Raw genomic sequence first — 26,692 nt, 5'->3', positions numbered from 1 at the left:
AATTTAAACAATAGTCTTCGAAAAGTTGCATTATCAAAAGTTATGTGTTTTACATTTCATTTTAAATAATTGAACTATTATTTTATTTCATTTATGTTTTTCCTAGGTGGTGGATTATCAGTCAAAATTTTGAAAAGAACAGCAAAATTTGAAAGCCAAGATATTTCTGAAACAGTAAGAGATTTGCAAAACACAAAGCTGAATTTGCCAAAGAAAACCAAGTTATTTGTTGACCAAACTATGAGAGAAAGAGAACATTCTATAAGTATATATGTATATTGAATCTTTGACAATTTATGTAAAACCCTTTAAGTGGCCACAATGTAGAATTCTGCTTTTAGATGTATGCTAAGGAATTTTACATTGCAGTCACTTAAAGAGTTAATTGTACTTAAACATTGTAGTTGATAAAAGACTATTTGTTGCAACATGTATGCAGTAATGATGCACATGAAATACCAAATTTTTCCATTTTATTTATTTATTTTGTTTTTATTTGAAATAAAATGTTATAATGTGTTCCTATTTCCCCCAAGAAGTGCATACCATTTTTTACTGCACGGTGAAACATTTCATTAATCTTCACGACCGAATTTACCTATAGGCGTATGAAATCTGGCTTAGAGCCAACCAAAAATTATTGACCAATGTATAGTTTTTTTTTTCTTTTTTGAGCAATACGAATTCCTTATTATCCTCACTTGACCACTATTGACATTCCGGTTCCTTTTTTAATGTTCCCACATAATGACCATCTCTTGTAATATATAAGGCAACATCTCATCCATATTCGTAATGTATTTCAAGTGTTAAATATATTTATTTATTTCATTTTACACAAACTGTGCCGAATAGCAACATCTCTTTGTTGAAAAGTAAAAGACGCACGAGTTCGTGTTTGATAGATTTTTTATTTAATTGAGCAACGACTTCTTGAGGTGTAACAACCTTATGTGTGATATTAATTAAAGTTTCATTGATTTTTATAATATAATGGAGTCAAATTTATATACAAAATTTGGGAGTTGGTTTATACCTTTCCGACTTCCTCCTTACTTTAGGTTGGTTTATACCTTATAGTTTTGTCATGCCTCGGCGAAAACTAACCGATGAAGAATGTGCTATCACACTATTAACGTGCTAAGATGCTATCACAATTTGGATTCCAAAAACATCTTTTGAATGCAACTTGCCATCATTCAAAGAAAATGGCCCGAAGTGCTCATCACCAGACCCAGCTGTTTTTTTTTACATATGTTTTCAATTGTAAAGCATTTTTGAATTTAAATTTTTTTGAAATATTTTATCTTAGTTAGTTTACACCAGCAACACTCAAACTGTGGCTCACAGGATACATGCAGCTGGCTGAGCTTTTCTAAATAAACTGGTCAAGTCCTCCAAAAACCTCGACACAGCCTGATAAACTTATTTTTGAGCAAATACAGGGTACACCCGAAGAAATCACTTTTTCTCATCTTGCAAGCAATTGCAGACTAGTTTGGGAAAATAACTTTGTGTAATGCATTCAGCAACATTAAAAAAAAAAACCTTATTACACATATCAAGTATCAATAATACAAGGTCCGGCAATTACTTTCGAAGACTGATGCAACTGTAAGAGAATGAAAAGCCGGATGATGGCACTAAGGATTGCATATTGAAGAGCGTTATCTTGCGCATGGGCAGTGCAATCAGCCAGGGGCACTGACTTGTAAAAACTTATTTGGGGAGGGGAGACATCACTGGAGGTTTAGGGGGTTATGTAATCCCACGGAGGTACCCCGCACCCCCCCCCCCCAAAAAAAAAAAAAAAAAAAATTGCACCAAAAAAATATAAATCCTTTATGCATTAATTTATAAAAATCTAACAAAATGAGCATGATTTGTTATTACAATCAATTTGTTAAACTATGTAATTTTTAATAGTAAATTGAAAAATTTATGAAAATATTATTGCAATAAAATAATTTATCACATCAAGCAAAAATGCTTTCTCTACCCCCTCCCTTTTTCCATAAGATTTTTCAAAATCTGTACATGATATTTTTACCTAATTTGCCATCTCAATTTTATTATCTTTTTTGCTTGCCTATGACAGTGAGTTATTGAGAGTATGCTACTATACTATGTATTCATGTAGCCCAATTTTATGTAGCCCAATTTTGTGCTGTAGATCAATAGAAGTAATTTTCTTTCATTGTATTTTATATGCATACTAAAATATGGTTTGCATCATGCAAATGATTTTTATTCATTTATAAGCATGTAGCGTAAAGGAAAGCGAGAATTCACTCAATATTTTTTATGAATTTCAGTATATTTTTGTGGTTAGTCATATTACTTCTTTCTTTAAAATCTAGTATTATTTACAGTTATGCACAGAGCTTTTCAGCATGACTTGTATCGTCTTCGTCTTACAACTGCTCGATCATATGTAAATGCCCTTACATCTAGTCAAAATCCAGTCTCCTACGGTGCAGTAGATCCTCTGAAGTTATCAGCACAAGTATGTAAAGTATCTGTCTCATGATTTAAAATGTAAGAAATGTAAAGAATTTTCAATGTTTAACAATGCTGTCATCCCTGCTTAATCGGGTAATAGATGAAGAAATATTCTGCTTATAAGAATAAAACCCATCAAAGCTGAATATTTTCCCAAAAACGTATAGTTAAACAGCCTCTTTTAATCAAATAGCTTCCCAAATTATACAATAAGACTGATCAGCTTTTGCAAGTATTCTTCCTGAGAAAACATATGAAAGAATTAAAAAATAAAAATAAGTAAGCAACATGGAAATGCAAAACAGAAAGATATTTTTATGCACAATGTTGTAAGACTTTTAAATGTGAAATTCTTACTTTTCCCAGCAAACACAACAGTCAAAATGTAGCCCCTTAGCCAGGGAATAATAGACACTGAAACAGGGCCGGATTTAGGGGAGGGCAGGCGGGGCTATTGCCCCGGGGCCTCCACAACAAAGGGGCCCCCACAATAACATTTTTACAAAACATCCTAACTTTTACGGGTTAGCAAATTTTACGTTTTTTCTCTCCTATAAATGATAATTATAATAATATAAAGAAATAAACAGCAGTAACACTTCAGGATGCATTAACTATTAAAGTGCTGATCGAAAATATCGGATATATACACAATCAAAGTATTGGATATTTTTGAAGATGATCTTTTCGAACCCTGATTAGGGGCCTCCACTCCTTGGTTGCCCCGGGGCCTCCACACTTCCAAATCCAGCCCTGACTGAAAATCTAAGTGGAAATAATTGTTCTTTAAAGTTTTGAAAAGGATATGCAAAAGTGTTCCAAAAACACTTTGAAAAAGCAATCCCCTGTTATGAATTTTTTCAAAACGTAATGTGGTGCCAAAACAAAGATTTTGAAATTTAAGGTTTAAGTTGCTTATATTAACAAAATTTTTGTAAATATTAATAATATAAATATTTAATTACTACATTATTTTGTTGTTCATTGAGATTATTTCAAAAATTTATTGCTACTAAAATTCATTGCTTCTTTTAAATTACTACTGATTTATTATGTTTTTAAACAAGAGTTATCAGGGTCGTAATGTAAAGAATATTTCCTTGCATAATGAAGTACCCCACTTAATTGAATATTATGTGCTGGAACCAATGATATTTGTTTAAGGGGGAGCAACAGTACAGTCGACTCCTGCTACAACGCGATTTGACTTACATGAAATGGCTATAATGAGAATTTTTTTATGAGCAACGAATTTTAGAGATAATGCGAATTCCTCTCTCGTAACACGAAAATACTTAGAAAGGAATCGTGGTGTTAAATGTGGGCTTCGTTATTGTCGACTAAATATTGGTTTCGTGAACTTCAAGCTCCCACACCACACTAGTCTAAACATCGCTTTGTTAGGGTGTATAAATAATCACTCCACATTTTTCATTTCTTTTTAAATTCCAAATGTGAAAATGATGAAATATTGTGTCATCTAAGCAGGCTGTTTCATCTAAAGATTGTTAAGATGGAAAGTAAAAGAGAAAGTTTGTGACAATTTAAGAAAAAGTACAGATTCTTGATATGTTTGAATAACTAAAAAGTGAATTGTAGGTAGCACAACATTTAGATGTGAGTAAATCTTCCATTTGTACAACTAAAAGTTAAGAAAAGGTATTCAGTAAAAGTCCAGAGAAATTCGTTTTACTATATGAAGTTTGCAGAGTAGTGTCTAAGCAAATTGCAAAACAGTATGAATTTGGAAGCTGCTCTTGTAATGTGTATTTTAAAGACCCCGAGAGGGGTGTTACCACAAATGGAAACGTTATAAAAGTAAAGGCGAAGCAATTATACTATTCAAAAATAAATTAGAAATAAGGATATGATTGCGCAGCATAAATCATCTTCAATTTTTAAGTTATAAATATAAGTATCTACTATACAATACTATTATAGAGCAGCTCTTTATTATTACTACATAATATTGTACGTACCATACGGTTGTATTTTATTTCTTCCTCTCCCATTGATTATTGGTTTTGTGCATCGCAACAGTATTTTATGTTGAATAATACAGCTTTTTTAAAAATGCAGTAAAAATTCTGCTCTGTATAGAAGAAACTGTAATATGTAGTTAAAAAATGCTCTAAAACAGTTTGAAGGCTGTTTAAAAGGGTATAAAATAATTCGGTATGTTAATGAAAAAATTCTTATACACCCAATTTTCCACAACGCGAAATTTTAACTTATGCGATGGGTCTTGGAACGCATCCCTCGCATAAGTCGGGACTCGACTATGTTAGCAAATAAATGATTTTCAAATGCAAAATGACTTAACTTAATACATTTTCTGAAAACCTTTTACAAAAGTGTTTATTAATAATAAAGATGAGATTAAGTAATAAAATAGTTTTTCAGTCAACATTTTCAAATACGTTAAATTTTTTTACTAAAATGTAAAAACATAAACAATAACGTTTAAAAAGAACAAAATTTTCATCTGAGAAAAGTCTGATATCTTTAATCCATAAGAGCAATCTTTTTAGATTGAAATTTTTAATTTTATTGACTCTTATATTTTTCAAGGTAATATTTGCTTATTAATAATTGGTAAGCCCTTAACAATTATTGAATTTATGTTTGGATAGTTGTAGATGGTATGAATTACAGGTGGTTCAACTTTGAGCACTTTACTCTTAATTTTCTTTTAAAAATTTTATCTAATATAAATCTGATGTTTTTAAGCTTCCATTCTCCTTTTTTTTATTAGTATTGAAATTATGCTACAATTAACTCAAATAGCAAATTTGATTTTCTTTTAAATAAAACTAACTTAAATGTAAATTTAAATTTTGATCACAAGTTTAAGTTGATGCAAATCATAAAATAATTAGATTATGAAAATATTTTCTAGGTTCAAGGATTAGGCCCTAAATTTGTTCTTCATCTAGAGTTGCAAAATACTTCAAGAAATAAACCATCTGTAAATCTATTTCTCACTTTTCATTGTGATGCTCGCATATATAAAATACACAAAACTTACATACCAGTAAGTATGTACAAATTTCTTTCAAATTTACTATAGAACCTTATTTATCTGGATCAAATTCGTAGACTTACATTATATTGATATAAATAATAATTTAAAGTTATATTAGCAAGAATGTTCCTATTAAAACTCCAAACATTTTATTTTTATTTTGATTACATGTATAACTTCTGGACTTAGAGTGCGAGCGACACCAGCTGAACTATGAGGGTGATTCGATAATCAAAGAAACAAACTGACCTCAATAAAAAAATCTTTATTTCTACAAAGTAGGACTTTTCCTACTTTTCAACAGAATTCCCATTAATATTTTGCAACTGCCCCAATGGGTTACTAGCTTTTTTATACTAGCTGCAAAGAACTCTTTGTCTTGTTGTTGAAGCCAATTTCTCACAAATTTCTTAACATCATTGTTATTCGGGAACTTCTTACAACATAATGCCTTCTTCAGTGGGCCAAACAAATGAAAATTAAAGGGTGCTAAATCGAGGCTATAAGGGAAATGGAGCAGTACCTCCCACTCCATTTTATAAGGACGTGTGTTGTCTTTCTGGAGACATACACCTCTCCTCTAAGATCCACAACATTTATCTCTCATGGCTAGCTTCCTCTTTTTCAATAGTAAGCGAAAGAAGTATGTTTTGGGGGAAAAATATTAGTTTACAGAGGTTAGTGTTTCATTTAAAACTTTAATACTATTTGTGACATGTTCTTTGTTACGAGTAGGATTTGATGACGATTATGTAGCTTTCAACTATTTGTAGACGATGAGTTTAGATGCTCTGGTTTTTTAGTAATTTTAGTAACCTCAAAAATGTACTTGAAGGGCAAAGCGGATTAGGCAAAGTGAATACTATATTCACTTTGCCCGGTCATGACTAATCACTTCATCCGAACCTGGAAGTCCTTCAATATTAAGATCTCAAGACAATACTACCATTGAAGACCATCCTTATACTCCCATGGGATCTGAAACAACAGAATAAATCCAATTCCCGCCGCTTCACCCAAACCTGGATGTTCTACTGTCTACTACAGTCCTTCAGTTTTTATACCTATTCCTCAGCCTGTAAAACCAATAACAACACGTAAACAATAACTACAGAGATCTACACTTCAGACAAGTACTCCAGTAATGGACAATCAGAGACAAAAATTTGAAAAATCAAAAAAGACTGTCATGAAGTAACTAGATGATGTTTCGACTAAAGCTTCTCAGAAAACAATTAAAAAGACCAAGTACCAAAAAGACTAATCAAAAATCTCTGCTACAAAAAATAGGACTGTAAGAGAATGATGAGAAGAAGGAAATAAAGAAATTTGATGATGTAAGGTGCATTTTCTGCGATGAAATGTTCATTGAAGAAGATGATCAGCCAATGGAAAACAGGATACAATGTCATATTTGTACTCAGTGGTGTTATAAAGAGTGTTCAGCATTCGAAAATGGTAATGACTTTGTTTATGATAACTGCAATGATTAGTATTGTAGCAGAAAAATGTTTTTTTTTTTAAAATATGCTCCCTAAATTTTAGAAGTTGATTTTTTTTAAAAAAATTTCTTTGCTTGTTACAATCATTACTGCCATAATTAGTATTGTAGAAAAATGCTTTTTAATATGAGCCTTTAATTTTCGATGCTTATTTTATTCTTAAGTTCAGTTTCTTTGTTTATAATAACAATAATAATTAGCACTGCAGCAAAAAAATGTTTTTAAATATGTTCCTTTTATTTTCGACGTTTATTTTATTTTTAAGTTTAATTTCTTTGTTTGCAATAACTACAATAATTAGAATTGTAGCAAAAAAATGTTTTTTGGATATGTTCCTTTAATTTTCGATGATTATTTTATTTTTAATGTTTAGTTTCATGACAAATAATGTTGCTGTTCGCTTTGCCCTAGTAACGAATCCACTTTACCCGAGGTGTTGGACAAAGTGGATATTTTTGCCATGGTTGAAAACTGGCCTTATATCTAATATTGTAATTAATATTAAGGACAACTGTTATTGCATTACGCAAGTTCATTAAACGGAACGACGGATTATAAAAATTTGTTTAAATTTTTGATGTTACAACTAAACGACAATAATCAAGAAAAGCTTAAGGTATTCACGTTACCCGGGTTTCCCCTAATAGGGAAATATTTTCAAACTAAATGAAACTAAAAGTAAATTTCCATCAAAAAAGAATCTAAGAAAAAATGTATTATAGCATTTACCGTCAGTTGAATCACGCGAAAAAGTTGTGTTAATTATTTAAAAAATATAATATTAATTCTAACCAGGCCCGGCTCTTGGGGTTAGCGACCTATGCCACCGCCTAGGGTGGCAGAGTTTAGGGGCGGCCAATTTCATAATGGCAAAAATGTAAAGAGGCAAAAAAATAAGGGGAAAAATGAAAAATTCAAATTATTTCCTTTTTTTTCTGTAGCTCAAAATCAGCAGTACGTGAGGGTATGCTCGATGATTTAAGATAAAAAATGCATATAGGCCAGGGGTGGCTCCTGTCAGCATCGCCTGGGGAGGCAAATCTACTAGAGCCGGCCGTGATTCTAACTATTTTTAAGAGCAAGAAATACTGTTCAGCTCCGACAAGTTGAGCAATGGCCTTGAACAAGTCCATTTCTTTCAAGGAAGAGCAATCGGTATGAAGAGGCATTGTTAGGCGTGGTTGGGCAACCATTGCAACCGTTTTATTGGCGAGAAAATCCTGTACCGCTTGCTAATAGTTAGGTATAGTAATATTGTTCGCCAAATGGGCAATACACTGCCAACTAAATCCACAAATTTATAAGCCATTTTTTCTCACCCCTATTTTAAGTAATGGAATCGATGAATCGGTCGGGCAGCGAAGCTCAACTTACCAGAGGTCGACAGTACTATTGTACTGTTAGTTAATAATTAAACACAAATTGTCAGTAATAGAGTGACAAATTGTTTGGGGAAGTCGATAAATACCCCGAATATTAATGCTGACAGTTTGGAGAAAAAGAAGTTTGTTTACTTTGTCCCCCCGATGCGCATTTCTCTTTTTGCAGACTATCCCACCAGTCAGAGAAACATCTCTTTCCGATGGAACAGAAGTTGCCATCACTATCAAATACTTTAAAGCAACTTTTAACAGCTTTGAATTTTTAAAGCTATAATTTTCACCGTAGTAACATATAGGATTTTCCTTTAGTTTAGGAACTGGAGCCTTGAAATAGACTGCAGTAGTAGGTGGGTGTAGTAGTCGTAGTAGTGGGGGCAAGTAGTCTGGTGCCAAAACAAGTTTTGGCACCAGACTACTAGTGTCGGGTTCTTTCAATGACCTCTACCTCACTCTCTAGTTCATCTTCTACCATCATGTAGTGATCTTCCCAAAAACCATCCTCTACACAGAAAAAATAATCTTATAAAGTGGGTGGAAATTTTTTTTTTTTTTTTTGGCAACTCCAAAAGTAAACTTAATTACCTAGCGAGAAAATTGGAGCAAATTTTATGATAATTTTCAATTAAAATGCAAAAACATCAACATCAAAAAAAACATCGAAACCAAAACATCGATGGTCCAAAAACATCGAAAGTAAAACATTGATGTTTTAACAAAAACATCGATGTTTCCAAAACATCGACATCGATGTCACACCCCTAGTACTTATATAACTGGATTTTTAGCTTTCTATAGAAATCAAGACAGGGGGAGGGAGGGGAACTCTTTGAGAATAGCTTTATTCAGTTATATTAAGTGTAAAATGACAAGTTCCTGAATTTTAGAGTTTGATGAAAAAAAAATCTGTATTTATTTAAATATTTGATATATTACACTTTATATTGAATGCAAACAAAATAATTATAAACAAACTGAAAAATTTGTTACTTACAACCTTACAAGGCTAAAATTTCTAACACATAGTAATTTCAACTATGATAAATTTTACTTTGCTTTGGGAATGACAGTCTTGTTATTTAACATATTTTTACACTAATTGTTAAATAACTATTATACTAAGTTTTTGCAATGACGAAATGGAGTTATATTTTTTATTTTACTTAATTGTCTGTCATTAAGTAATTACTAAAGCTATTATAAACATTTTCTAGTTTTTGCCAGTTTCTACCAGTTTCTGCCGGTTTTTACCGGTTATAACCAGTTTCTGCCACTGTCTGTGCAAAAACCAGTTTCTGCCGGCAAAAAGCCAACCCTGTTACAAGTGAAATGGAGCTCTATTTAAACAAAAAGGTTTTTAAGGTAATGTAAAAAAAAAACCTTTTTACATTACCTTAAAACCCCCTTAAAAGGAACGTAAGGAAGCAAAAAATGAAAAACCTGTACACTGTACATATGTTATTGATGAAATTTGGAACCGGTATTTTTGCGCTTCCTTTTAAGAACTAAAATGAGTTCTGTGTGAAGATAGGATCCTTTTTCATTTCTTCAGGGTTCGTATGCCTCCTGAAAATCCTGAAAACTCCTGAAATTTAATTTTTTCTTCTAAAGGCCCTTAAAACTCCTAAATTTTTGTTTTAACCTCCTGATTTTTCTCCTCTCCTCCTGAAAATAATTTTCAACAACAATCGCTAATTTTAATTTCATGTCATCTCCGTTTAGGCAGCCATATTAAATTGCTGGCAACCAATCAAAATTCTCGTATTATACAGATCACCCAGTGCTTTTCGCAAAGACATGGTGTGTTCGAATCGATTGACCTGTTACTCTGTTCAAACATGCCCATTACGGTTACTGATTGTATCTGCCACTAGAGAACAAACTAAGAGCATGTGCTAGTTTTTGTGTTAACAGCAACAGCTATTAAGCATATTTTATATATTGCTAATTAGTAGTGCTATTGCTATTTTGTAGTATATTAAGTACTGATAACATGCCGATACATCTAATATTTTATGTATTCCTGATATTTTCTAATATTTTGAATCCAATTTTTAATTTTTTTTTTTGATTGAATAGTGTGTGAAAAAAAAATTACTAATCAATTAAAAATTTGACAGCAAAGTAGATTAAATGTTACTGAAACTAATTTTCTTGTAAAAACCGCTCGTGTTATTACTCCTGAAAATTTTGCTTTTGACTCTTGAAAACTCCAGAAATTCATTTTGTCTGGAAGAGTATGAACCTTGTTTCTTTGTTACAGTGTAATGAAATAAGTTGTTTGAGCAACATCTAGTAAGTCAACTTGATGAATACGTACCTATGTAGCTGCTTCCCTAGGTAGGAAAACACTGCCAAGTGTTTTAGCATTACCGCGTTCTATTCCAGGGATTCTCGGGGAGGGCAGGTGGAAGTGGGGAAAAGTATGTTCTAGCTTGAAGCGCTTGATCAGTGATTTTAGTCAAATTTTGAAATTAAGTTGTGCTTTTAGTATTTAAAACAAAGATATATATATTGTAGATACACATTTTGTTCAAAATTTTAATTTCTACCAGCAATTTGCTTATATGTATGGCCATTGAAAGCTTTATTTTTGAGATATTGTTTTATAAATGAAAAAACAGGTGTTTTTTGTCACTAATTTGGCCGTAATGACTAAAGCTCACTTAGTAGAAGGGCGGGAACTTAGTATGGTCCTTCCAGACCCATACGGCATAGATTAAAGCAATTTGCAGCTTTCCACCAATTACTTCGTATTCAAATCCCCAACCACTGGGTTATCACACCAGTTTGTCTCTTTAATGATTGAATGACCCTCATATTAATGATTGTGTATTTGCGTGACTGCTTTATTCAAATGCCGCTTGTGTTTGAAACAGAAGACAGAAATGGGACCTTGAAAAGGAAAGACACAAAGGCCAGAAAATTGGACCTTGTGTTTTTACTTTTGTTAAGAAATAACATCAGAAGTTGTTTTTGTTATATAAATGATCCTATTCAATTTTCTAACAAAACTATTGTTTTGTATCGTAATAAATGGTACAATTTGCTTGTTTAAAAATTTGTTTTTATAATTACCCATTTTACCCAGATTTACTTTAGTTCCAGTTCATCTGGATAAACAAGGTTTTACTGTATTCAGTATTTAGTGCATTTCTATTTAAATTATTCTTTGCATAATTAAAAACAAAACAAGCGTTTTTTTGGGGGGGGGAGGGGCAGAAAATATGATTACATTAGTATCAAGCAGAGGCTCATCATTCAAGGGATCAGAAGGCAGAAATTGCTCACCCCTCCCATCTCTACACTTTTAGAAACATGATGTATCTGTGCATTTGGTTATTCATTTTTAACCGACTTCAAAAAAGGAAGTTATGATTTCGTATTGCGGCTTTTTATGTGTGTTTTCGAATTATTCCAACACTACTGGACTGATTTGAAAATTTTTTTTTTGTTTGTAAGGGTATACTTCCCAGATGGTCCCATTCTAATTTAGTCTGGATCTGATAAGGGTCCTGTGGTCCCAGAGAAATCCAAGAAACTTTAAATTTCATATGTCATGGTCACATGGTGTTGCTGTGATCGGTGTATTTTCACACCTAAGGTTTTGCTTTCTCTTGAACGATATTTAATTCTCGCAGCACATGGATGATTAATTTTCTCAATGCTGCGCGCATGGTAATTTTTTATTATAGGTGTTACTAATGTATTTATTAATGCGTAGCAAAGCAGTAAATTAAATATATTTTGCTACTTTAATAGTTGAGTCAATTACCTTAATAATTTATTTACTAATAAATAGCTTGATTTAGGCACTAAAATATAAAGTTCTTTATTCAATATTCCAATTTTTAAATATATTTAGTGTTCAATTGAGGGGGAATTGAATACAGAACACCCCTCCCCCACGATTTAATTTATATTCTTTAATAATATACATTATAACTGTGTATGATTTCTGAAGTTTGACCAATATTCTAGATTTACTATTTCAGGATGCCGCCAGTTCAATTTGAAATTAGGGTTACATTAATTAACAGGCTTCAAAAAAAGGAGGAGGTTCTGAACTCGTCGGAATTGTTTTTTCTTTGTACAATGTTCCATAAATACTCGAAGACAACTGTACCCAGGGGCGTGAACAGGGAGGGGAGAGGGACACCTGTTGGCCCGAGCCTGGAGGGGGCCCAATATTTTTGTAACTAACGGTGAAATATGTGGGTAAACAATATGGAGAGGGGCCAGAGAAGTCATTTGTGATGGACCCCAAAATTTCTGTGCATGCCTCTGCCTGTACCGATAAGGAAAAGTCTTTTTTTGTTTAAAACAGCATACTTACTCGGCGGTCTAATGTTAAACAAGTTCAGGTTTAATGAAATTGATGGAACTCTTCAAATATCATACTCACATTTAAATCAATTTGTACTTTATTAACTTTGTATACCGTCTCACTTAGTGAACCTGTTTCTATGCTTTTTTTTGTTTAGTGATGGTTTTGTTTAGGGGTGGTCTAACTTAGGTTTCAAATCTTTGATTTACCCTATTTGTTCTTTACGGAAAAGTTAAGGGTAAAACAATAAATTTCATGCAATTTCCCTCACAAACGATTAAATATAAAACCCATTGATAAACAAAGACCATAAAACAAAGGTTTATACTTTCTTTACCTATAGTTAAAGAAAGTACTAAAAATATATATCATTAAGAGTAATGATAATGAAAATTTTGAATTAAGGATTCTCTGAAGCAAACATAAAATTCATTCTAGTGGAATATTTAATCTTCATCTATAGTGGGGCCATGTGAAGAAACATGCGACTTTTATCATGAGTTACGTGACACTAATTGCAAAACATAAATAACAATTTACGATATTACAATTCTAAAATTTACAGTTTTACAAATTTAAACTTAAAGCGATTTCGTTTTTTTGTGACTCGTGCATTTGCTTTCGGGAAGCAAACTTTGATAAAGTTGAACAAATGATGAAGACAATTTTTTTTGTAACATAGTTACGCATTTGAAAAAGCCTTTCTTCACAGTCGTCGGAAGTCTCCGAGACGCTGCTGTGTTATTTACACCACTAAAAAGCAAAAAATAAATTACTTTTAATTAAAAAAAGAACCGCCTTCAAAAAATACCCAGGAACTAAAAAGCAAAAAATAACTGATTACATTTCATTCTATTTCCTACCCAAACATAGAAATGAAATTCATTTTACAATTCCAGTACAAAAATCGACTAAACTAAACACCGAATTATCAAATAAACACTGATTTAAAATTATTATACGATAAATTATTTTAAATATCTAACTAATTATATCGTGACCAAGATCAACCTCTAACAGCCACCTTCACAGACGTGAATGCTGTTGCCAGGTGAAGGATCTACGATCAGCTTTTCAGCAAGGCAACAATCCCCGACCTTCACTGCCCAAGAAACCTCTCTTCTACAATAGCTAGGCTACGCACTGGGCATTTCAAGGACATGAAGATATTACCAACTAATAATAAATCTTATCCCACCTGCAAGCACTGTCCCCATTTACAACTCACCCCAGATCATGTTTTTAATTGTCAGGCCATTATTCGCTCCCTCCTCTAGGACTCCTCTGGAACACCACCAATTGAAGTCCTGTACAGCCATTGGGCTCCAGATGTAGCAGATGTTGTTATCAAGGCTTTTGGAGACATCTAAACCTTTCACACTCTGCACCTCATCAGACACAACAACAACTAATTATATATGATCTCTTAATTTTTAATAACCTTTTGAAGTCGGGGCCTCCTATAAACAACTACATAACGTAATTGAGTAGGTTTAGTTTTAAAGACTACTTTCGCATATAGTTAAATTAGTGTTTAATTCAGGATTCGGTGGGTTTGTTAGTTACGTTATGTAGTTGTTTATAGGAGATCCCAACTTCAAAAGGTTATCAAAAATTAAGAGATCGTATATAATTAGTTAGGTATTTAAAATAATTCATCGTATAGTAATTTAAATCAGTGTTAATTTTATAATTTGGTGTTTAGTTTAGTTGATTTTTGTACTGGAATTGTAAAATAAATTTCATTTCTATGTTTGGGTAGGAAATAGAATGTAAGTGTAATCAGTTATTTTTTGCTTTTTAGATCCTGGGTATTTTTTGAAGGCGGTTCCTTTTTTTTTTTTAAAGTAATTTATGTTATTTTTCCTGGGAGGTAAAGGAATTTACATTGAAAAAGTGCATGACTGACCCAAAAAATATTCCTCTCACCATGACATTGCTTACGGTAAGAATTTAAAAGATGTGGCTACTTGTCCTCCTAGTAGAAGTTAATTTCAGCTGTTTACAACATCAAGTCAGCTCCCCAATATGCTCTCAAGTAAATCAACTCAAAGTAAATACTTTTTACACTTTGAGATAAGAAAATTTTTTTTTCATTTATTTTATTAAAATGAGTAGTACAAAAATTATTTCTTAGTAGAAATTAAAATCAATGTTTAAATTTCTCGAAAATAGGTAGGGAATTACTTCAAAATGGCAAAACATATCGTAGCTTTAGCATTTACCTAATTCTTAAAGAATGAAAGCATAGCTAATTAAAAAAGGGTTTTCTTATCAATCATTTGAAAGAATTAAAAAAAAAATGAAGCAAAATAAATATGAATTGACCACTGTATTCTGTAAAGGGTAAAGAAATGACATTTAATTAAGGAAAATGTTGAAAAAAATACTAAAAACAATTATTGTTCCTGTTCTAATTAACTTTGAAGCTTCAGGCAATTTTCATCTCCTGCAGAAAAGTTATTTCTTTCAAATTGTAAAAAATTTCAAGTATTTTTTTTTTCGTTTTGTCTGCTACAAGCAATTGGCTCAAAATTAAAATGAATCTAATTGTTGTAAAAAAAAAAAAAAAAAAAAAACACCTTCCTGGTTTGCATCCATGTTCTTTTAGATATGCACTAAAAATTAATTTTTATTAAATGAAAAAAAATATTGAAACAGTTACCATTATAACTTGGTACACAAAAACATTAAATAAAATCATTTTCTGTTTCCAAAACCAGAAACGTTTTTGTCATGCAATTCATAGACAAACTGTTTGTTGATTTTGTTCTTCTTATAATGAGGTTTCATGAGGAAATAACATGCATACCAGAATCATTTATTTCAAGCTCATTTGCTAATTGTCATTTGTGTCCTTCATGCCAAATTTGATTGAAATTGGAAATGGTGAGGTCAATAATGTGATTGATCTGACATGGAATACCTGTTAGGCAACTAACCCCGTGATGAGTAAGATTGTGAAGGATGGTCTACCCTTATTAATAGTATTTTCAGAAAAATTCTGAAACACATCAACTTAGATGAAAAATTATCATATAAGCTTTGTGCTACAATATGAATAAGGTGAAAAAACAACGTAAATAAAGCACAAATATTCGAGAAAATGCAGCATATAGCTATTTCAAGGCTACAATGGAGCCTCTTCATCAGTGCAAAAAGCTCACCAACAAAACCAGAAGTTGCGAGAGAACTGACAACAAGAAGTTCTGTCTAGAACTAGACGAGCCTACTTTCCCGTATACCCATACTACTTTCTAGTACCTGATCAATGTTCTCAAAATAGCTGAAATCGCAAATTGTTTCAAACATATTTTTCCAATATTTTAAGCTACTTTCTAGGAATAAAATATTCCTCACTCATCTAAAAAAATTAGATGCGTAAAAAAAAGAAAAAAAAAACAAAACGAACAAATAAAATAGCAGCAACTTTTAAACAAAGCAGCTAATACACTTTTTTCCATTAAAAAAAAAATTCTTCAACAGCTTTCAAAACGAAAAAAAAAATAATAAAAATTAATAAGCTCATTAAAATAAATACATCCTATCAAAAAAAAATCGTTTCTTTTTCCCCTGTTGCCAAAAATAATTTTTTAAATGAATTAATGCACTTATCAAGATAAATAAAAACAATAAAATGTCAACGTAAAGAAATACTTTTCATTGTCAAAAAAAAAAAAAAAAAATCGTCTGCGCGTATCTTTATGTAGAAACATAAATGACTTCGAGTATATTCACCGAAAACTGAATACCTAAATAAAAACTTCAGCGTTAAAATAAAAACAAATCACATCAACAATAATTATTTCACAGTTAAAACCATAGCGTCGGAGTCGGAGTCAATCTAATTTTGGGATGAAGGAGTCGGAGTCGAATATCCAAGAATCGGAGTCAGTCATTTGTCCGTGTATAAATTTTTGCCAAAGCTAGGAAGTCATAGTCGAAGTCGGGGAGTCGGAGTCCGATTAATTGTCGGGCACAGGAGTCGGATTCGGATTCAGGTGCCCCTAAATTCTCGGAGTCGGAGTCTGGAGTTCGGCGTCAAGAGCTATTTCCAACAAAATTTGTTTGAAGTAAATCCGTCTTCAAGTACGGAACCTACATTGACTTTCAGTTTCCCCGTAGGCGCCAATGTTAAGGGATTTGAACTGTTCAAAATTGAACAGAAAATTGTTCAAATCAAAAAGATATTTTATATACAAGTTTTTCATCAAAAGCTTTTTCCTACAAAGTTTGTTTGAAGCAAATTCGCCTCACAGTTCGGAATTGCCTTGAATTTCCCCGCAGGAGCTAATGTTAAGTTTTTTTGAACTGTTCAAAATTGAACAAAAAATAGTTCAAACCAAAAAGCGAAATATGGGAATGAGGTGTCCTTGCCGAGATCTTTCGAACAAAAAAAAGTTTGTTCGAATCGGACTATTCATTCAAAAGTTATTAGGGGGGGACAGACAGACAGACCGACAGACAGACCGACAGACAGACAGACCGACAGACAGACAGACCGACAGACAGACAGACCGACAGACATTTTTTCCCATCTCAATACCCTACTTTCCAATTTTTAATTTTTCGATATTTATTTAATTATTTTATTTATTTTTGACTTTTTTTTTGTTTTTCGGGATATTTTTAAGATGCATTAAGCCTTCTTTCATGCTTTTTTCTTCTTTTTTCTGACTTTTACTGGGAAAGTAGGCTAAAAAACCAGGTGGACACCGGTATTTATACCAAAGAGAGCCAACCAATAAGAATACAGGAACATGACAACAAACAACCAATCAACGAACAGCATGTACGCTCCGGGCTCAAAGCAAGGCAAGAGACAACCAATCAAAAGCCAGGAGACAAAAAGAGTGCGAGACACCAAAGAAACAGGAAAGGCAATTATAGAAATTGCTTCCAAATATCATGAAAAAATGGAGTGCTTGAAAAATCATTGACAAGAGAATGAGAATTTTTCCAAGTATGGTAAGCTTCCCAGAAATCGAGGTCATAAACCGAAGAATGTTTACAAATAATCTTTGCAGATGAAAAATCAAAACAGTGACCAGAAGTCCAGCAATGCTGAGCGATGGAAGAACGAGCAAGTTCTTTATGCTTAACATAGTTTTCATGCTCTTTCAGACGGTGCTTGAGAGCATGTTTAGTCTGTCCAACGTAGCCAAGTCCACACTTGCAGGAGATGCTATAAATGCCCCAGTTGCTATGGCAATCAATGGGGTCCTTTAAGTTTGTAAATTTTATCTTATTAACTGGAGAAAAAGCTGTATCGAAACCAAATTTCTTCAAAATCTTTGCAACTTGATGACTAACTTTTGGATAATAAGGCAAAACAATAGTATACGAAGCACTAGAAGCAGAAACCTTTTCAGAATGAGAGGGCTTAATTAACTTATTATAAATTGAATCAATGATGCTAGGAGAATAACCACGATCGAAAGCCACTGCTTTAAGATAAGAAAGCTCAGCATTTAAAGAATTGAAGGAAGAACAGATGTTCAAAGCACGGAACACAAAAGCATTGAATGAGGCCAACTTTTGGTTTGGAGGATGAGAAGAACATTTGTGAGGAGGTAGTGTAACAGCAAAAGGCTTACGAAACACCGAAGTCATAAATTCATCATTACTTTTAGTAATAAAGACGTCCAGAAATGAAAGAGAACTATCAATTTCCATTTCAATAGTGAATTGGATGCAAGGATCGATAGAATTTAAAGTAGAAAGTAAACATTCATTATCAACATGGTTTTGGTCAAGCAAAACAAAACAATCGTCATCGTACCGAACATAGAACGGAAACGTTATGGTTTCAAAAAAATTTTTATGGTTTTTTGTTGGTGAGCTTTTTGCACTGATGAAGAGGCTCCATTGTAGCCTTGAAATAGCTATATGCTGCATTTTCTCGAATATTTGTGCTTTATTTACGTTGTTTTTTCACCTTAATCATATTGTAGCACAAAGCTTATATGATAATTTTTCATTTAACTTCGGCTTAAACGGGCCTTTGATTATATTTTTTTTGCATTTATTATGTCTGATGTGAATAGGTTTTGTAGTCTTAGACTGAAGAAGTATAGGTTTTTGGATCATTTGTCCTTTCTTTGTTGTGGTAAACGAAAGAGAATTATTCCCAAGTTTATTTCTTTGAAATGTAATCTTTCTTCATCTCCTAAAATTAGCAAAGTGCTTTTCCTCTCCAAGTTAGCTCTGTTAAGAGCTCTTATTCAGGAAACTCGTAGGTAAATTTCTATTATTGAAAATGAGTTGTTTAATTTACATCTCAAGCTTTCTAATTCCATCTCTAATTTTGATTTGATTGACAGTAAAAGTTGGAACAGGGTTCTTCAGTCTACTTCTAAGCAGAGGTCTATTCATCGTAAGAAGTTGGAATCTCTTTTCGCAAATTATGCTGATAATGCTTCTGATGTTTTCCCTCAGGTGAATCAGAATGCTGTTCTTAATCTTTCTTCCAAACACTTGACTTCAGATCAGCTTAATGCTCTCAAACTTAATAACAATTTTGCTTCTGGTTCAAAACCTTCTTTTCCTAAGTTGGTTGCTCCAATTGAGAAAGCCTTTAGATTTAGTGCTCTCACTGCTTCTCAAAAGGACTCTATTAGGCATATCATTGCCAATACTGTGGATTTCAATTCCAAATGGACTTCAAATACTTTTAGCAAGCATGCTAATTCTTCCATCAAAGCTTTGTGTTCTGATCCTGATCTAGTTGTTACTAAGGCTGATAAAGGTGGCCAAATTGTTATTCTTGACAAAAGTTCATATTTAGATAAATGTAATGAGCTCATTGCGGTTGGTTCTTATGTGACACTTCACAAAGACCCTAGTATTAGAGAGGTTAATCTTATTAAAAATGTTGTGAAATCTTCTCCTATCATCAGTGAGTCTTCAAAAAGGTCTTTAACTCCTTCTGTTGCACATTGTGCCAGATTTTATGCTCTACCAAAGGTCCATAAACCCGACATTCCGCTAAGGCTTATTGTTTCAAACATTGGTACTGCTTCATATAAACTTGCTAAGTATTTAGTTTCTATCTTCTCTTCTCTTTTGGGTAGCAACTCTTTTACTGTCAGAAATTCTGTTCATTTTGTTCAGAAGTTACGTTATTTTAAGCCTCATGGTTTAACGATGGCTTCTTTTGACGTGAAATCACTTTTCACTAATGAACCGGTTATTGGGGCATTGGATTGTCTTAAATTGAGACTCCAAGAGCATCATTTTTCTAGTTTTGAGATTGAGGAACTCGTTTCACTTACTCGTGTTTGTCTTGAATAGAATACTTTTGTGTTCAATGGTACTTACTTTCGAATGTCTGAAGGTTTAGCAATGGGTAATCCTTTGAGTCCTATTTTAAGTGACATTTATATGCACTATTTTGAGACTAAACTTTTTGAAACCATAAAGTTTCCGTTCTATGTTCGGTACGTTGACGATTGCTTTGTTTTGCTTGACCAAAACCATGTTGATAATGAATTTTTACTTTCTACTTTAAATTCTATCGATCCTTGCATCCAATTCACTATTGAAATGGAAATTGATAGTTCTCTTTCATTTTTGGACGTCTTTATTACTAAAAGTAATGATGAATTTATGACTTCGGTGTTTTGTAAGCCTTTTGCTGTTACACTACCTCCTCACAAATGTTCTTCTCATCCTCCAAACCAAAAGTTGGCCTCATTCAAGGCTTTTGTGTTCCGTGCTTTGAACATCTGTTATTCCTCCAATTCTTTAAATGCTGAGCTTTCTTATCTTAAAGCAGTGGCTTTCGATCGTGGTTATTCTCCTAGCATCATTGATTCAATTTATAATAAGTTAATTAAGCCCTCTCATTCTGAAAAGGTTTCTTCTTCTAGTGCTTCGTATACTATTGTTTTGCCTTATTATCCAAAAGTTAGTCATCAAGTTGCAAAGATTTTGAAGAAATTTGGTTTCGATACAGCTTTTTCTCCAGTTAATAAGATAAAATTTACAAACTTAAAGGACCCCATTGATTGCCATAGCAACTGGGGCATTTATAGCATCTCCTGCAAGTGTGGACTTGGCTACGTTGGACAGACTAAACGTGCTCTCAAGCACCGTCTGAAAGAGCACGAAAACTATGTTAAGCATAAAGAACTTGCTCGTTCTTCCATCGCTCAGCATTGCTGGACTTCTGGTCACTGTTTTGATTTTTCATCTGCAAAGATTATTTGTAAAAGTTCTTCGGTTTATGACCTCGATTTCTGGGAAGCTTACCATATTTGGAAAAATTCTCATTCTCTTGTCAATGATTTTTCCAGCACTCCATTTTTTCATGATATTTGGAAGCAATTTCTATAATTGCCTTTCCTGTTTCTTTGGTGTCTCACACTCTTTTTGTCTCCTGGCTTTTGATTGGTTGTCTCTTGCCTTGCTTTGAGCCCGGAGCGTACATGCTGTTTGCTGATTGGTTGTTTGTTGTCATGTTCCTGTATTCTTATTGGTTGGCTCTCTTTGGTATAAATACCGGTGTCCACCTGTTTTTTTGTCAGTTCTCTCGCAACTTCTGGTTTTGTTGGTGAGCTTTTTGCACTGATGAAGAGGCTCCATTGTAGCCTTGAAATAGCTATATGCTGCATTTTCTCGAATATTTGTGCTTTATTTACGTAGTTTTTTCACCTTAATCACATCAACTTAGTTTTTTCGAATTTTTGTAGTTAAAATGTAAAATAAAAGAAAATATTGTATTATTTAATATACCAATTATCCAATATATAAAGGTAAATTCCACCCTGTTAAAATATTTTGTTACCAATAAAAAAACAACAACAACAATAACAACATGTGTTTAATATTTTAAAGTGTTCTATCAATGTGCAAAGTTTTATTCCAATTGTGTGTGTGGCGTCCTTGGGTAGGTTTACTTATGACTGTACTTTATTTCAATTTGAAATAAATTTATTTCTTTGTTTCCTTGGGAAATCACATGTTCATTTGCACCCATAGATGAGCTGTAGCCTTATCTGCAGTGGTAGATGCAATTGGCACTATGAATGAATTTTATGATTAAATTGTTTTAACTTTATCTACAATAGTGTGAGGAATGATTGAATTGTTCTTATTTTTAAAATCCTTTGTATACATTATTTTAATTCTTTTAATAAAAAATATATTTTCTAGATATCATTTCTTGCTCCTGGTCTGCCTTATAATTTTGTTACTCCGGTAGAGTGTGTTAGTGAGATGAATGTATCAGATATAATCAAGGTAAAAAACCTTTTGTTTGCAGTTTCATTTGTACTTAATTTTTTTTAAATGTTATCAAGGAAATTAACTTGTAATTAATAATTCCATTCTCATTACATGTTCTCAGGGCATAAATACCACCCTAAAGGTATGGGGGAAGAAGAAGGGAAGGGGGGGGGCATGGTTTGAAGGGTTCTTGAAAGTGCTAGGGTTTGTAAGTTAAACTTTCATGATCTTCTTCAAAAATGCCTCAAGTCTAAAAAACAAAAAGATTGAACTCTTAACACATATAAATTAATTTTATATTCTTACTTAAAAAACCATTTATGAAATTTGATTTTTAGCAATTCAAAGTAATTTTATCCAGAGCCGGATTTGGAAATGTGGAGGCCCCGGGGAAACGAAGTAGTGGAAGCCCCTAATCAGGATTCGAAAAGATCATCATATTTTCGAAACTATCTGATACTTTGATATATATCCGAATGTTTTGATATATATGTATATATCCGATATTTTTGATTTAAAATATTTCCATTCAAGTATTTCGTCAAATAATTTTTAAAATTTTGAGCTCAAGAAGTGAGAAGTTGTAAGGATGACCTGCAAAGTTAACCATTTTTCGGATTTTTTTTACTTACTTTATTTGTCTTTAAGTCATAGGTACAAATTAAATGAATAAAAAAAATATATTGCCATTGAAATGCTCGATCAAATACAAAATTGATAGTAAATGGATACTTTGCAATCAGGGCTTTCTGATATATCGATAATAATACTATTTTTGTGCAAGCATTCTTTGTAGAAATACAAAAAAAAAGAAAATTAATTTGAATTTTGAAATTTTGAGTTCAAATTATGTTTTTCGCAATCACGAACTGAGACAGGATCCTACTCATTGGAGTTATTGTTTCTAGAAATGGCTCCCAGGGCCCGATTAAGACGTCGAGGGGCCCAAGGCCAAACCCTTTTTCAAGGGCCTCTGTAATCAAACATTAACGTTTTTTTCGTTAGGTAAAGCAATTTTAGCAATTTGGGGGCCCCTAAAGAGCAGGGAGCCCTAAGCCAAGGCCTAGTTGGCCTATTCAGTAATCAGGCCCTGATGGCTCCTGTCTCTCCCAAGCCTGCCTCTCCTCCTACGTGTGCATAGTTGTGCGTGTGCGTAGACCTGTGTGTATGCATGTAGGCGTGTGTGAGTGTATGTGTGTGTGAACGTGTGTGTATGTGTATGAACGTGTGTGTGTATGTGTGTGAACGTGCGTGTATGTGTGTGAACGTGCATGTGTATGTGTGTGAACGTGCGTGTGTATGTGTGTGAACGTGCGTGTGTGTAGGACATGGACGCCTCCGACCAGGAGATCGGATAGCTCAAAACCGGAGCAGCCCCGCCGCGCCGCCAGCAGAGGACGGTGGGCGGTGGTGCTGGTGTCCCTGGTCCAAGTTGAAAACGGCACGGACACCAAAAATGGTCAAATCAGAACAATAAGCAATCGTGATTGCTCAAAAAAAAAGATATCTGGGAGAAAAAACGTAAAATTTGCTGACCTGTGAAAGTTAGGATATTTTGTAAAAAAATTATTGTGGGGGCCCCTTTGTTGTGGAGGCCCCGGAGCAGTAGCCCCGCCTGCCCTCCCCTAAATCCGGCCCTGGTTTTATCAAAAATCACAAAAAAGTTCCCACATTATTTGCTATAACTGCTGATCCATACATGATTCCACTCTGAAAACTGTTGGATATATTCATAAAAATACAATAAAAATATTTTTCCCCCGAAATTTTTTAAGGAATTTTAAAAGTATTTTTTTCTTAAAAATGATTCAACTTAGATATCAAATTAAAGTTCATATAATTGTCTTTAAAATGAGCTATGCTCTGTAGCTCCCATAGAACTGAGTTATAACATTTTGAAGCCCTGCTCGCAAGTAAAAAATGTGCTTTATAATGTAATTCAAAAGTTAATTACACATCAAATATGAATGATAGATTATTTTAAAAAACAAAATATAAATTGAAGATCTCAAGGGGTAAGATTTCTAAAAGTTTCATGAAAATGTAAGATGGTAAAGTTGAATGCCTTGTTGATTTGACATGAAATGAGACAATTGTACAATTGGGAAAAATAGGCATACCACCCCTCTTTAGTATGATTACATAACATGAGCTGAACAAAGCAAAAATCTAGGGTCAAAGCTGAAAGTGTACCCACCTGTCTTTTATAAAATACATTTTACTATATTTTAGTGCGTGAAGCAGTGGCTTGACCAGGGTTATAAATAAATTCCCCAGCCTCCACAAATGAAGAACTAAGACATTGTATACATATGTATATGGGTTTGTGTATTTGTTTATAAGTGAAACTTTTTCCATCATGAAAACTCTTGCCCGAGCCCTGGTGTATAGTGGCCCTATATACAGTAAAACCCAACTTCATGAACAGTTCTTAATTGCTCAACAGTAAGGCATTAAAGCCAAGTGTAATAGAAGCATGTCTGGTACAGACAACCTCAAATATGGACATGGACACTATTTTGGGAGTCATTTACCTTGATATGTCTTTTTTTAGGGCCAAATTATTTTAAGAATATAAACGCCATATAAAAGCCCTATTTTTACTTTTTTCTATATCTAATATATAGAAAAAAGTATTGGATTCGTGCAAATTTTCAAGGATTTTAATGTTTTGAGGTGTGCTGAGTCCCTTTCGACCATTTTTGGAAAAGGTTTGTGTGTGTGTGTAACTGGTTTTTTATGTCTGCTCTACAGCATAAACTACCACATGGAATCAAACGAAATTCAGTACACATATGTGCCCGTTGGTTTTTGGCGTGAATTTCTCCAAGGGAGGTGTAGCAATGGGGAAGTTTCTTGAGTTATGCGTGCCTGCTATTCCCCAGGAAGTAACTGGCAGAATCAAACAAAATTTGGTCCATATGTTGCCCCTAACATGTACAGATGCTGATTCAGTTTTAGTGTCAATAACTCAAATGGGGGCTGAGTTATAGAAGGCTTTTTGTCGTCATTTGTGACTGCTATATCTCAAGAAATAATGAATGAACTGCAAGTGCCAAATACTGCCGTGTAAAGGTAAAGAGCATATGCAAGTTTTTCATTTTTCTGCGCTTTCGACACCTATTGTACTTACGCTTCATTGTGCAAGCTCATTTGGATTCCGTTGAAAATAAAGCACAAAAAAGGCATCATATTCCAACATTTTATTATTGTTGGTGAAAAACCCATATGTGTTTCTTCAAATACCTCAAAAACTCTTTTCTGCACATACTGCTCTTTACATTTCCATGGCAGTATACAGTAAACTCCCAATCATCAGTCTTTTCACCATGTTCTTTTTAAAAACTTATGATTGTGTTATTGTGCACTTTTAGATTTTACATGTATTTTGTAGATGCAATGTAGCAATTTTTTAAATTATAATTTAAATGTTTGTGTGAGCATTAATATTTAAATTGATATTTTTTAGCTATTGTATACACTAAGTATCGTTATTTATTTATATTATCTGCATTACTGCAAATTATTCGGATTATACATGGTTTTCCCTTACCCACAGTTACCGTGCCCCACCATTCCACGGATTTTTTTTTTAATTGTGAGTTTACTGTACTCTGCTATCGATTGATACTCCCTCCACCACCATCTCATATAGCGCTCTCTCCCAATACGGGAGGGTGATATGCTGGATCCTAAAGTTTTGAACTGTAGCTGTCATGCGTCCTTATTTAATTCCAAATTTGTTATGGCATGTAATTTGATTTGCAATCTGTAAACTCATCCTTGTTTATACCATCTCAATGCCATCATAACTAAGTTTGATTACTCAAAGACTTCTTTGCCCTTAAGTTGCCTGTTGATTGCACCCATATGAAAACTTTTAATAATTTGTAATTAGTTCCTGGCAGTTTTAAATAGCATAAGTTCTTATTACAGGTTTTTGTTTTAAAGCAAGGACAAAGCATTCCAATAATTACAGCTATGATAAACATGCCAGTAAGTGAATGCTTTCAATCAGTGTAATGTAATCCATAAAATTAAGGTTTGTTGAATTATGTATATTAAAATATGTATATACAATGATATGATGAATAAAGTTGGTCTAAACATTTCTTTAATTAATGAGTATAATGTTTTAAATTTATTGAAATGTAACGTAACTAAAATTTCAGTTATCTCTACATAGTATAAAATAAAGTCTCCAAAAAGCATCTGTGTGTTTGAACATGCAAAACTCGAGAACTACCCGGTCGATTTCACAGGAATTTTCACATTTTGTTTCTTCAAGCTTGGAAAAGGTTAGCATACCAGTTCAAAAAAATGTCGATAAATAGTTCTTTTATTCAATTTAAGACTCAGTTTCCACATAAATTCTCAATATGGGGGTAATATATTACTTGCACATATTGATATTATACAGTCAACTCTCAATAACTTGAAGTCCCAAGGGACCGGCTTAAATGTTCGAGTTATGGGAAGTTCTTACAACAGTCTCAAGAGTTTGGGAGCCAATGAAAACTTTGAGATAAAGGAATATTCGAGTTATAAGGTTCAAGTTATTGAGATTCGACTGTTTGTCACTTGAAAGAAGATTTTTCTGAGTTTCATGCAATTCATCACAATTCTCTAACTTAATCACGGCGGGAGTTATTTGCGGTTTTAACCTAAATGTTTCAAGCCTTCGCTGGATTTCAGGTCAGTGGTGGCAAAAAAAATCCACGATGGGGGG

At 33.1% G+C, this 26,692-nt stretch overlaps 1 protein-coding gene across 2 annotated transcripts in view; it reads left to right on the top strand.

The window, feature by feature from the left end:
* Positions 1 to 26,061, top strand: part of LOC129224354 (Bardet-Biedl syndrome 1 protein homolog) — a 72,907-nt gene extending 46,846 nt beyond the window's left edge. Inside the window, exons 12-16 of one of the 2 annotated variants that reach the window (XM_054858797.1) lie at positions 107 to 265; positions 2,373 to 2,506; positions 5,402 to 5,536; positions 21,892 to 21,978; positions 25,900 to 26,061. In XM_054858797.1, the coding sequence (XP_054714772.1) occupies positions 107 to 265; positions 2,373 to 2,506; positions 5,402 to 5,536; positions 21,892 to 21,978; positions 25,900 to 25,986 (602 nt within the window). In that variant the 3' untranslated portion in view covers positions 25,987 to 26,061. The remainder of the gene's footprint in view (positions 1 to 106; positions 266 to 2,372; positions 2,507 to 5,401; positions 5,537 to 21,891; positions 21,979 to 25,899) is intronic. The other variant, XM_054858798.1, reaches the window with a different exon arrangement.
* Positions 26,062 to 26,692: the final 631 nt, after the last annotated feature.

Source organism: Uloborus diversus, chromosome 6 (assembly GCF_026930045.1).
Source record: "Uloborus diversus isolate 005 chromosome 6, Udiv.v.3.1, whole genome shotgun sequence".
NCBI classification, from domain to species: domain Eukaryota; kingdom Metazoa; phylum Arthropoda; class Arachnida; order Araneae; family Uloboridae; genus Uloborus; species Uloborus diversus.
The sequence above is the reverse complement of the archived record's forward strand: the minus strand, read 5'-3'. Positions and strand labels throughout refer to the sequence as shown.